Genomic DNA, 11672 nt, shown 5'->3' with positions numbered 1-11672 from the left:
CATCTAATGAATGGCAAGAACATGTTAAGGAGAGATAAAAGAAAATAGGAACATTAAAGAGAAGATAAAAGTTAGTTAAGAAAGTGTACAAAGAATAATAATATGAACATTAAAGAGAGAAACAGAAACAGAATGAAAAGACTAAGATAAACTAAGACATCAATTGAGAACAAAACAAACAACAAATGAATAAAGAAAAAGAGAACTGGGAATTAATAGAAGAATATAGTAAAAGTTGAGGAAAAGATTAAGTACGAAGTGAAAAAAAAGTTAAGAGAAAAGTTAAGAGATTAAGAAAAGAGAATTGAAAGCCAATTGAATGACTTCGGTCATAAGGCTTAAGAGCTTAAGTAAGAAACTTAAAGAGATGAATGAAAATTGAATGATGAAAGGAATGACTGAGAATGTTGAATGAGTAACTAAAGTGTCTGGCAAAGTTGAGGGATTCATCCTACCTGCTCATAACTTGAATGTAATGGTGGGATGCCCACAAATGTAGAACTGTTTTTCAGATGTACGCATATCTATGAAAAGAATGGACAGTCAACTGATGTGGTTTCAGCCATACAACTTAAAGTCAACATATGTGGCTTCATCCATACGACTTTGTATGCAACGGATGCACCTGAAAAGTCATATCTGGAACTTGTGCCTAGGTAATGTCGGGTTGCGGGTAGTCAATCGACGGATGAGCACATGGCTTGCATAGGATAGACATGCATCATACTTGGTTGCATTTCTTTCTGTGTTATGTTTGTTGTATTAATGTATGCTTTCTCTATTTGTATTCTATTCTCTATATTTTTTGTGTGCACTTGTCTTGTATTTCTCTTTTTGTACTCTATTTTTCTATTTTTTCTGTATACTGTATGTTTATGTTCTTGAATATATTACTGTCCAGTGATAACGACAGAAGCAATTAACTTGACTAATTAGCCTGACTTTAGTAAGAACTCTCCAGTTCTTACCCCCTTCCTTTCCCCCTTCAGATGGAGGCAGGAGTGCCCTTTCGTAGTCTGCTGGTGATCATTCTGCGAAAGAGTTCGGCTTTGGGTAGTCTTCTGAGTCTAGAGCAAGATTCATTTTCTGTTTATATATTTATATACCGTAAGACCAACCGATGTCTGCACCCCGTCAATTCACGGACCCTAACCTATATCCTCTATATGAGACTCCTATTTTGTGGATACTTGATGAAGCACCAGTGAGTTGCCCCACGGCGAAGTATGACCGTGCAGAGGAGTAGTAGACCACATTCCGCCTTTTGATGACGTTCAATTTGACCCGAGTTTTGAAGACCTAGAACGTACTTTCTCTCGCTTTTGTAGTTTATAGGGATTAGGTGAGTATAGAATCTAAACTAGCCTGGGCGCCAACTTAGAGACTTTTTAAACAAGTCAGAATCTAGGATGTTGTACGTATATATATATATATATATTATCTAGCTATTTTTAGGGATGTTCTAACTGAGTTCTATACTCTAATAAAGGCTGGATAACTAAATGTTGTTAACTGCTTGAGATGTACATAAGTGTGGTTGTTTATCATTGTTTTACCTGCTATTATTTGTGATTGATTATGAATGATTCCGTTTACTAACTCGAATGTTTAAAAAAAATTACCCCGCTAAACAACTATGTTTTAACAATGAATCAGACTCATATAATAAATAATAACTAAAATTAAGGAAGGCAAGTTGGTAGTATTCGACTTCTAGTATGATCATGACATACCAGAAGTTGGGTCATTACAGATACTCCAGCTAAAGCTGAATGGTTGGTAAAGACCAACAAAATGCAACTCCATGAACAGGAAAAAAAGTACGTGATTCATGCACATATTGTATAAATGATTTTTACATTATTGTAAAAGATTTTGAATAGATTTTAATTGCCTAAAGCGTTTTTTACTTAGCACTATGGAAAATATATGAAATGTTATTATGTTACTATTATTTTAGAAAAGCTTAGGAATGAAAAACAATAGAAGTACAGTTATAATGATGACTAAATATAGAAATAATATATATGTCAATTATTTGGTAGGAATATCTTAGTACATTTTTAATGAGTTCAACTAGGAAAACAATTATTTTTTGGCCAATATTAACTAATATTTTTTATAAAAAAATTATAATTTTTAAATTTTAAATTTTAAATGCTAAATTTTAAATTTTAAATTCTAACTATAAATACTAAACTCTCCAAAAAGTGAAAATTAAAAAACTAATTTTATTATTAAAAATTTTATTAATGAAGTTAAAAGTTGGTTTTTCTTTACCTTTAATTTTGATGCACTGTCGGTGTAAAATAAATTTACACGTGCATTCAATTACATAACGACACATTAGTAAAAAAAACTATTTTTTACATTGACCGCATGAATAATCATTCAAAAGAACATATGTGATTGCATGACTATGTAAAATGCTTTACTCTATCAGTACATCAAAATTAAATTCTTTTTTAGTATATTATACACACAAAAAAAGTGAATTCCTTAAAATCAAAGAGACGATAAAGAAAAAAAATGGTTTCAAAAATAAAATAAATTTCGCTTTGTTGATTGTTGGTCAAGTCATTGTTTTACCTCACGTAGATTAAATATTTCAACTCACAAATACATCTATAATGTGTTTTGAGTTAATGATTCAAAGCACACAAAAAAAGGGGCAACAGAGGAGCTTCATATTTCACTCTTCGAATAATTCTCTCCCATCTTCTCCAAAACCTCTCTTCATGAAATACACCTTTAGTAAAACGTAAGAGAAGCAAAATTATGTTCGATGCTTTAGCAAAACCACGATGATATAAAAAATCAGCGATGATAGACACTCGAGACACTGTTACAAACAAATTTTAGTCTGCCCCCTCTAAAGAATTTACACAAATTGTGCATCCCGTTTCAGAATAATTTGATCCCAAAAAGTTCCCCAATTACAAAGGCAGTTCATTTTTCTAGTCACAAACTCACAATGCCTCAACTGTTATACTGCACTGTGCATTATCTAAGACACTAGATTTGGGTTTGTTAACCACCTAGCTGCATAGAATAATGTGTCGATTATTGACCCTCAAATATGGCTTATACAAACAACAAATAAATAACCTCAATTTTATAAACAACACATAATTATCTTGATAATCAACACATGATCTGAAAATGTAGGCCGAAAAACATTTGACCAAATATATGCTAAAGTAAACAGACAACACTGTATCACTCCATAAGGAGAACGAAAGACCTTCTGGCTGGGGCAGCCGGGCAGCTATGGTTTTCCTTGAATATAAGCAATTTTGAAAGACACATGACACCTAAACTTGCACACAAATGAGGTACTTCGTTTAACTACAACTCTAATAATGCGGTTGAAGCTTTACAAGGAGAGGAAGAGAAAGAAATATTTGAATAGACAAACTGACTTATAATTACTCTTCAAACTCTTCCTTTCACCACTTTCCCTTTAAAACCCCATCTCACAAACACACCTAAGAGAATGAACACCTAAGGGCATATTTGGTTTGTGCTTTCATTCAGTGTTTTCTGTTTCCATAATTTTGTAAAAAAAAGAGTGAATATTGTGTTCCTTTTCATGATATACTTTTTCTTTTGCAAATTCCTAAAAAAAGATAACATTATCACCAAGCAAGCCCTAAATTTTTGGAGTTAAGGAAGTGGGGAAGAGAAGATGACAAGACTTCATCCGCCGATATGTATCATAGGCCTATTTGCTGTCTTTGCAAGGTCAAACATTCCAGCATGCAAAGCTTTCTTCCTCTTCACCTACACCAAAGAGAAGGCCAGAATACTCGAACATTATAGTAGAACCTTCCAGATGACATAGCTTAAACAAGGAGTATATAACCGACTATGTTGCTACACAACAATATAAAAAAGCAATAACAGATTTTATGATGCCGAAATGAACAAACTACATTAAAACTAAAAGCAAATATAATTCCACCATATTGGATGAGAAAACAAATCCTGATAGATTAATTAAATTTCTAAATTATCATGATGAAATTTTGAATCCTAGCAATAATCAAAAAGTGCATACCGCTGCTGCTATTATCTCCATAAGCTCATCATCCTCTGCACCATGTCGCAAGGGATCCCTTAAGCTTACCTGCAAGAGGACAAGGCCGTATAAAATATCACAAAAATCTCTTGCTTAAAGTCACACAACACATTAAATATCCAATCCAATATATATTAAATGGCCGATTTCTACTGTCCAGTGTCCATATCACTGCATAAATAGGTTTGGCCTGAACAGATAAAATCAACAGTCACAGTGTGCCTTGTAAAAGTTAGCGTTTATCAAGTTCACATGATCCAATATTTTTGTGAGAGGCACTTTGCTTTCATGGCACAGTTTGGAAGAATATCTGTAAGCTGAGTCTAAGGTATAATTCTTGATGAACTTAGCAGTAGATGGTTCATATGATTATGCATCTAAGAAATTATTAGAAAGGAAAAGAAGAAAATGGGCATTCAATCTGAAAAATGTGAAACATAATTTTTCATATCTAAGGTAAAATAAGGTCATCGAATTGCGAAACAGACCTTCCACCAAACAAGTCAAACAATGAATATACTCTACTCATCAATGGTGACCAAAAAACTCACACCACTTAACAAAATATGCTACCTAACATCATGCATAATTCTAAACATCGTTCAAAAGCACACATTATATGTTATACCATATGAATAACTAGAACTTAATAGGAAAAGCAACAAGCATGGATTAATCTAATAATTATGCATTCCAGAGTTGAAGATAGCGAAGACAACCACTGGTCCAATAATGTACAAGTAGAGACCCAAAATGAGAATTAATTCATCTTCATGAAGCACAAGGAAAGGATTAAACAAGCTCTCATCTAACTTTCCCAGATTACGAACAAACTTCAAAATTTAGTGAATAAATCCATTTTCGGCAAGGTAGTATAGACCTCTTACTTTCTAATATGAATTATTTAAAGTTATGTTAGTCACTCTATTAGGAATCTTCCCCAAAATTGAGAACAAACCATATCAAGAATTCAGGACTAAGAGTAGAAATCATAGGCTCAATCATCAATGTTATAATATATGTTGCTGCCTATTCTTTTTCCCATTGTCCTGTAAAGCCATTGATCACTTGTAGAAAGCAACTTACGGAACACAGCACAATAATGGCAAAAGATTTGCATTAACATTACTCCAAATTTTATCCACCAAAAGCATTTGTGTATTTCTAATACCAACTCTAAATCCAAGCCCTTTCCTCACATTACCTAATGATCTCATTCAATACCCACTTCACTTTAAGAAACCTATAAAATCCTCATTAATGATAATAACATTGTAGATTCACTAGAAACATTAAATATTCCACATATATCTAACATCACACAGATACTCTTCAAATTGCAATTAACAATTACTGGTGACATGCAGAACAAAAAATATGACTTACCTCTGAAGGACCAAATAGACACACTTTGAAGTTTCCATCTGCTAGTATTCGCAATCTATTGCAACCAGCACAAAAATGCTCCGTCATTGATGTGATAAATGAAACTCTACCTTGATGTCCATCTATTGCGAAATTCTTGGCTGTATCTGTTGGGTGATCCTGAAGTCTCTTTATGGAAGGAACATGTTTTATCTGTTTAATAAAAATGGTGACGAAGGGTCTCAACTAGAAAAAAAAAACACAAAAAAAAAAAATCCAAGTGAGATCTCCTGCAGAGTTCTACCTTACCACTCTATCCATCATTTCTGAGTAGGGTACAAGCTTCTTGACATTCCAAACATTTCCATCAAATGGCATGAATTCTATAAAACGAACATTAATAGGCTTTTCTCTTGTCAGATCAACAAAGTCACATATTTCATCATCATTAAATCCACGCATTACAACACCATTGACCTGAAGCAACAAACATAAAGGACACCTTAAAACGCATCAATCAGTTACCTTTGAAATTTAACATGGCTATCAAGTCTCACACAAGAATAATCCAACATAGAAATATGTACAAAAACTACAAATCAATGAAGAATTTCACAATTTTGCAAGGGAAGCTAATAACATGGGAGGTGTTCAAAAAGTGAAGAAACAAGACCAGCACTAGCAAATACCTTAACAGGATTATAACCAAGGTCCACAGCAGCATTAATTGAATTCATTACTTTTTCATGCCCTTTCCGTCTTGTCATAAACTCAAACTTTGCAGGTACCAATGTGTCCAAACTAATGTTCACAGAAGTAAGGCCACATTCTTTCAGCCTTGGAAGTTTCCTTGCTAGGGTGATACCATTTGTAGTCATGGTCAATGTCTCCAGTCCCTTCAATTTTGACAACCCCATGCATATATCTTCAATATCCTTTCTTACAGTTGGCTCCCCACCAGTCAACCGTATTTTATTTACCCCGGAACTTACAAAGAGATTTGCTAGTCGCAAAATCTCAGCATTTGTCAAAAGCTGAGCGTTAGGAGTTAGCTCCACGCCGTCTGCTGGCATACAATACTGACACCGTAAATTGCACCGTTCTGTTAACGATATTCTGAAGTAAGTGTGCAACCGTCCAAATGAATCTACTAACATATCAGAAACAGTGTTATCCTTTGGCTGATTGTCAAGCGATGTAGCGCACGATGTTTCATAAGTTCTTGTGGAATATTCATTCAAGTTGCCACTGAAATTGACTTGACCATTGGTACTTCTGCTAGCACAATGAGACCCCGCCTCACAATTCACCTGCTTTACAAAATTTGCAGATTATCCAACCACAATCTCATAAAACAAAAGACTTAGATATATCATCACCACCACACTCCGGATTAATACAACATGGAATAAGAAAAATCTAATTATTAATTAGAATACTTAGACAAAATCCAAGGACAAAAAATAACAATTTTCATTAAGATGCAAATGGTTATCAATATTTACAACTCACAGCACAAAATTCCTATCAAGCAGGATTGGATAGAGAAGATTTATGCAACAATCTTACCATCGCTTCAAGAATCGAAATTCGGCCCATAACAAGGGCGCAACTAAATGACTGACTGTGTTTTTCACTATAGAACTTAAGAGATTCTTGCAACTTTATTATCAAATTTACGAGTCATTGACAAGGACAACATACATATGATAACTATGTTGCTCGTGTATGTAAGAACCCAAGAATCCATTTTCCTAATCCATTAGAAAATCAAAGTAGAGCTTGATGATCAATGCATTTTCATGACCAAAAGAACAAGCTAAGTAAATTGACAGAGTAAGTTACATATATAGTAAACGAGAGAAAGAGCAGTACCAATAAGGAATTGGATTGTCCGAAGCCGAAACGCCAACCAGGGAATTTTGATAAGAAGCGCCTCGTTATTAATGCAATCATCAATTAATTATAACCAAGGTTCTGAGAACCGGACCGGTCATTGAACCATTTTATTCACTGGTTCACTGGTTCATTGGTCCAACCGTAATTCAACCGAAAAAACCGTTTTAAAATAAAATAATAAATAAATTATAGAACAACTCTCATCAACACAATAAAAAACAATCAATAAATCATCAACACAATAAAAATTATAGAATATGTGTATTGCTATAATATAAAATTACAGAACATGTCTACTGGCATGTTACTTATTATTATGACTGCCTCTATCACCAGTTCATTGTGTTGATGGTTTTCAATGCTGCAAGCTACTCCACTCCTAACTTTGAGCTGCTCCCTAATAAAGTTTCAAGTAGAAATTTCAAAACATTTTAATACTATGGCTCAAAACATATTCAAGCTTGAGGTGTATGCATGTATTCAATGAAATCAAAGCAAAACTAACTGTGATAAGAACATTAAACTTACTCGTGGTTTTTATAGAAAGCATTCCATCTGTTTTACAAGCTTCAAATATAAACAGCTCAAATGCTCATCAATAAAATATGAAAATTATGTAGATGTTTTCCATGAATAGTCCAATTGTTAAGTTATTCCAGTTGTCAGTATCATTGTTAGAAGAAAATCTCAGCTTGAAATCAACCTATTATACATCAAACTTCAAAAGATTATCAATTTTAACTCAATTTTAACAAGATTAGCACAATGATTAACAACAAAAAAAAAGCACCGAGTGAGGTAATGAGCACAAAATCAAGAAACTTTAATAAAATTTAACATCAGAAAAAAAGCAAGAACAAGCCAAAAACAGTTTATTAGTACCAATTTAGCATCAATCAATAAGCCAGTAACAGAGTTCATTAATCAAGAACAGGCTAGAACAAGCCAGAGTAGTGAGCAAAGCCAATCAACCAAGAACAAGCACTAAGCAATGACAGAGCATCCAATTAACTCAAGCACAAAGTAAAAAAACAAAACAGCAACACATCACTTAATCAATAATCATCAATCAATGAAAAACAAAACACCAACAGTGAGTATTAAAAAATGACGATCACTAACCATCGAAGAACAAGCATGAAGAGGGTTTGGTTTCTGAACAGACAATAAAAAAAAAACACGAAGAACAAGCACTAGCAGTGAGCATTGACCTTCGACGGACGACGGAGAGCGGTTGAGCGCAACGGACGACGGCGAACAGGCAACTGATGAGAGCGAACAGGGGATGGTGAGAGCGAAGTAACGAACGCCGATAGCACGAAGATGGTAGTTCTTGAGTGCGACGGAGGCGGCAGCACCAGTCTCTCACTCCGACAGACGGCGACAAGATTGGTAGAGGCTAGGGTTTGCTTTCTTTGGTGGAGGCTAGGGCATTTTGCTGATGACTAAGGAAGGAATCGGAGAAGGGAGCCAAACGCGTGCAACCGCTTTTTTCATTTAAAAAAGGAAACGGCGTCGTTTCTTGTAAACCGGCCGGGTCCCGATCCAATTTGACCGGCCGAGCAGTTTGTATTCAATTTCTAGAACATCGGTTTCTGCTAATAAATCGAACCGCTTAAGCTACCGTTTCGCGATTAAACCAATTCGACCGATCAATCCGATCCAATTTTTATAAGATTAATATCAGTTATTAATAAAAAGTTATTATTTTATTTTTAAATTAACTTTACAAATTTAATATCATTATAGTATAACACTATTTACATTAATAAATTTTGATATTTTTATTTTATTAGAAATTTAAGACTTTATTTTGTTGTATTATATTATTTAATTTATAATAAAAGTAATAATAAAAATAATTAATCTTGAGACTTTTAAAAAATAAATATTATCAAAAATAAAATTAATGTTTTAAAAAATATTGAAAAATAATTTATAAGTTATAATTGATTTTATATAATTTAAATAAAAAATCAATTTTTAAAAAGAAAAATCAGTATTTAGATAAAAAAAAAAAGTAGTTTTCTAAATAAAAATATATTTTGACGTGCAAAAACTAATTTTTTTTATGTAAAAACTGATTTTCTTTAAATTGATTTTTTATTTAAAATCAAATTCGCTTATTAACCTAAACAAAATTTTTTATTAATCAAAATTAAAATTATTTTTTATTAATCTTAACCATATATAATCTTATATATTAATAATAAATTAAAAATAAAATAATTATATTTATAAATTTTATTTTAATATAAATACTATTATAAAATTTTTTATTAAGATTTTTGACCCTCCAACAAATTTTTTCAAGTTCCATCACTGATCTTAGACAACATAGTTTGTTATCTACTTATCTTGTTAATATATCCATTGAAGCATAAGGATTTAATTATTTTCAGATCTCCAAAAATACAAATTGCATTACAAGTTATGAGTGAGAGCTTATCCAGACCAAAATAATAACTAAAGTGTATGATATGTATATATATAGTCATGTTGGCCTAATATATAGTTTTGAGGACTAAATCCCCATAGTGGTTCCCCAGATTCAGTCCGTGCACCAATTTTGCCCCTGAGATTCCAATTGCACTGTTTATGTCCCCCAGATTCCGATTCGAGCACCTTAATGGTCCTTCGAAGATTTTCCGACGTGACTCAGCGACGGCGTTGCTTATGTGGCACAGCCACTACCACGTTGGACGCCGTAGTGTACATATGACGTGGAATGTGTGATAAAATTCCCTAATGTAGTCCCTGTCCTCATTTTTAAACCCTAAAATTTCGTTGGCCTTCCCATTGAGGTTCTCTCCATCAACATCTTCTTCTGCATCTCTTCTGTACACCAATAGCTGTCCCCCATGAGAGAAAGTGGGAGCCATGTTGCAGGAAGTTCCAACCGATCATCGTCGACGGAGAACTGGAGAAGAAGCACGACGCGAAGCAGGCATGGACGGGTTCCGGACTGGTGCGGCTGTGGTTGTCGCCCGGTGCTAAGGTGGTCTGGGACGGAGTCGCATCCTAACAAGCCCTTCTTTGGTTGCCCCAACTATAATGTGAGTAAAATTTAATAATTTGTAGCAGATTGAAAATTTTTTTTTCGGTTGATTATTTTGGTTGGTTGCAGATAAGTGGGAAAACATGGTGTGGGTTATTCGTCTGGGCTGATTCTGTGCAAGAGGAGTTGTCTGAAGGAGCTGTTGCAGGAGATGATGATGGTGACAGGAAGATGAACTTTGCATGGCGGATGGGCAAGATGGAGGCAGACATTAGGAATCTGAAATTCATAACTCATGTTCTTGGATTTGGGTTCTTAGTAATTGTTGTTTTTGTAGGATTGGTGCTATTAAAGGGTTGAGAACATGTCAATGTAATGCAGTTCCCAAATTAATGAATGAAACTGTTATGTGGTAACATAACAAGGTTTGTGTAAATCATCTTACTTTGATATAATATAATATCCTGTTGGATGAAGTAAAAGAACTTGTAAATAAGTAACAGCAAGATTGATCCAAACCATGGACAGTATTAATTGATCAATACCAAAATATGGCAAACCATTCATAGTTTTAACACATTACAACCATAAGTAATTGAACAAGTAGCATGACATACTTGATTAGTAATCAACAAAATGAACCATTGTTTAGAGTGAGCGCAGTCACTGTATCTTTTAACAAAAAACAAACACTTGACAAGCAAAATGTCCTAATGTCCTAATATGAAAGTTCACTTCTTTCGGGGGTGCTTAAATCCAGGAGTCGGCACAAACTTCAGAAAATTTGTGAATCGTGAAGCAGTGGCAGAACTCGCACCCTTCATTGGGTCTAGTGCTGTAGAAGGGGTTGTTGGAGGTGACCTTCTTCTAGTAGGCAGTTTGGCAGGTCTTGTGGCTGGTTCCCCGGTTACTTCAGTGAACTACACAAATTTCAAACCAGAAATAAATACCAAACATTGTCACTCAGTAAACCTTTTTCAGAGTTTTTACTCCATGAATTACAAAGGCTTATTATAGAATTAAAATTGTACCTTTTGAGAGTCTTCTGGTTCAGAACAAATTGGCTGTGACGGATCAATTTCTGATGCTTGACCAATAGGAGCAGAATTGATGGTAATATTAGCATTAGCCGTAGCTGTAGCAGTAGTAGTTGCATTTGGAGTAGCAGTTGCAGTGGCACTGGCAGATGCAGAGGCAGTTGCAGTGTCAGTTGTGGTGGCCTGGGCAGTTGCAGTTGCTTGTGCACTAGCATTTTTAGGGTCTTTATGTACCTTAAACTCTTGAAATGTTGTAGCTCTAGCACACTCCCATAACAGTCCCCTAAGCTCC

General features: G+C 34.2%; 2 protein-coding genes across 5 annotated transcripts; one reads left to right on the top strand and one right to left on the bottom strand.

Annotated features, from left to right (window-relative positions):
* Positions 1 to 3080: 3080 nt before the first annotated feature.
* On the bottom strand, positions 3081 to 8821 carry LOC107613488 (GTP 3',8-cyclase). 4 transcript variants are annotated; one of them, XM_088497377.1, is made up of 7 exons: positions 8557 to 8821; positions 7322 to 7742; positions 6136 to 6756; positions 5756 to 5923; positions 5468 to 5659; positions 4061 to 4129; positions 3081 to 3783 (listed from the first exon to the last, which is right to left on the bottom strand). In XM_088497377.1, exons 2-7 carry the CDS (start codon positions 7400 to 7402, stop codon positions 3700 to 3702), a joined length of 1215 nt encoding a protein of 404 aa, XP_088353503.1. In that variant the 5' UTR covers positions 7403 to 7742; positions 8557 to 8821; the 3' UTR covers positions 3081 to 3699. The 4 variants fall into 4 exon arrangements, with proteins under 4 accessions (XP_088353503.1, XP_088353505.1, XP_088353504.1 ...); XM_088497379.1 differs by having other exon boundaries at positions 7322 to 7735; positions 8557 to 8792; XM_088497378.1 differs by having other exon boundaries at positions 8468 to 8772.
* A 1385-nt stretch (positions 8822 to 10206) lies between these two features.
* On the top strand, positions 10207 to 10703 carry LOC110265339 (uncharacterized). The gene is made up of 2 exons (XM_021108292.2): positions 10207 to 10401; positions 10473 to 10703. Exons 1-2 carry the CDS (start codon positions 10207 to 10209, stop codon positions 10701 to 10703), a joined length of 426 nt encoding a protein of 141 aa, XP_020963951.1.
* The last annotated feature ends 969 nt before the right edge of the window (positions 10704 to 11672 follow it).

This window comes from Arachis ipaensis, chromosome B8, assembly GCF_059453495.1.
Source record: "Arachis ipaensis isolate K30076 ecotype BB chromosome B8, ASM5945349v1, whole genome shotgun sequence".
NCBI lineage: Eukaryota > Viridiplantae > Streptophyta > Magnoliopsida > Fabales > Fabaceae > Arachis > Arachis ipaensis.
The sequence above is the reverse complement of the archived record's forward strand: the minus strand, read 5'-3'. Positions and strand labels throughout refer to the sequence as shown.

Bases quoted from the DNA above. Each gene is read 5' to 3' on its own strand.
- LOC107613488 (XM_088497377.1), bottom strand. From the start codon at position 7,402: ATGATTGCATTAATAACGAGGCGCTTCTTATCAAAATTCCCTGGTTGG. The intron at 4,130-5,467 runs GTAAGTCATATT...GTCCTCTTGCAG, and splicing joins GTCTATTTGGTCCTTCAGAG to GTAAGCTTAAGGGATCCCTT. The intron at 3,784-4,060 runs GTATGCACTTTT...TCTTTGGTGTAG, and splicing joins TGGAGATAATAGCAGCAGCG to GTGAAGAGGAAGAAAGCTTT.
- LOC110265339 (XM_021108292.2), top strand. From the start codon at position 10,207: ATGAGAGAAAGTGGGAGCCATGTTGCAGGAAGTTCCAACCGATCATCG. The intron at 10,402-10,472 runs GTGAGTAAAATT...GGTTGGTTGCAG, and splicing joins TTGGTTGCCCCAACTATAAT to ATAAGTGGGAAAACATGGTG.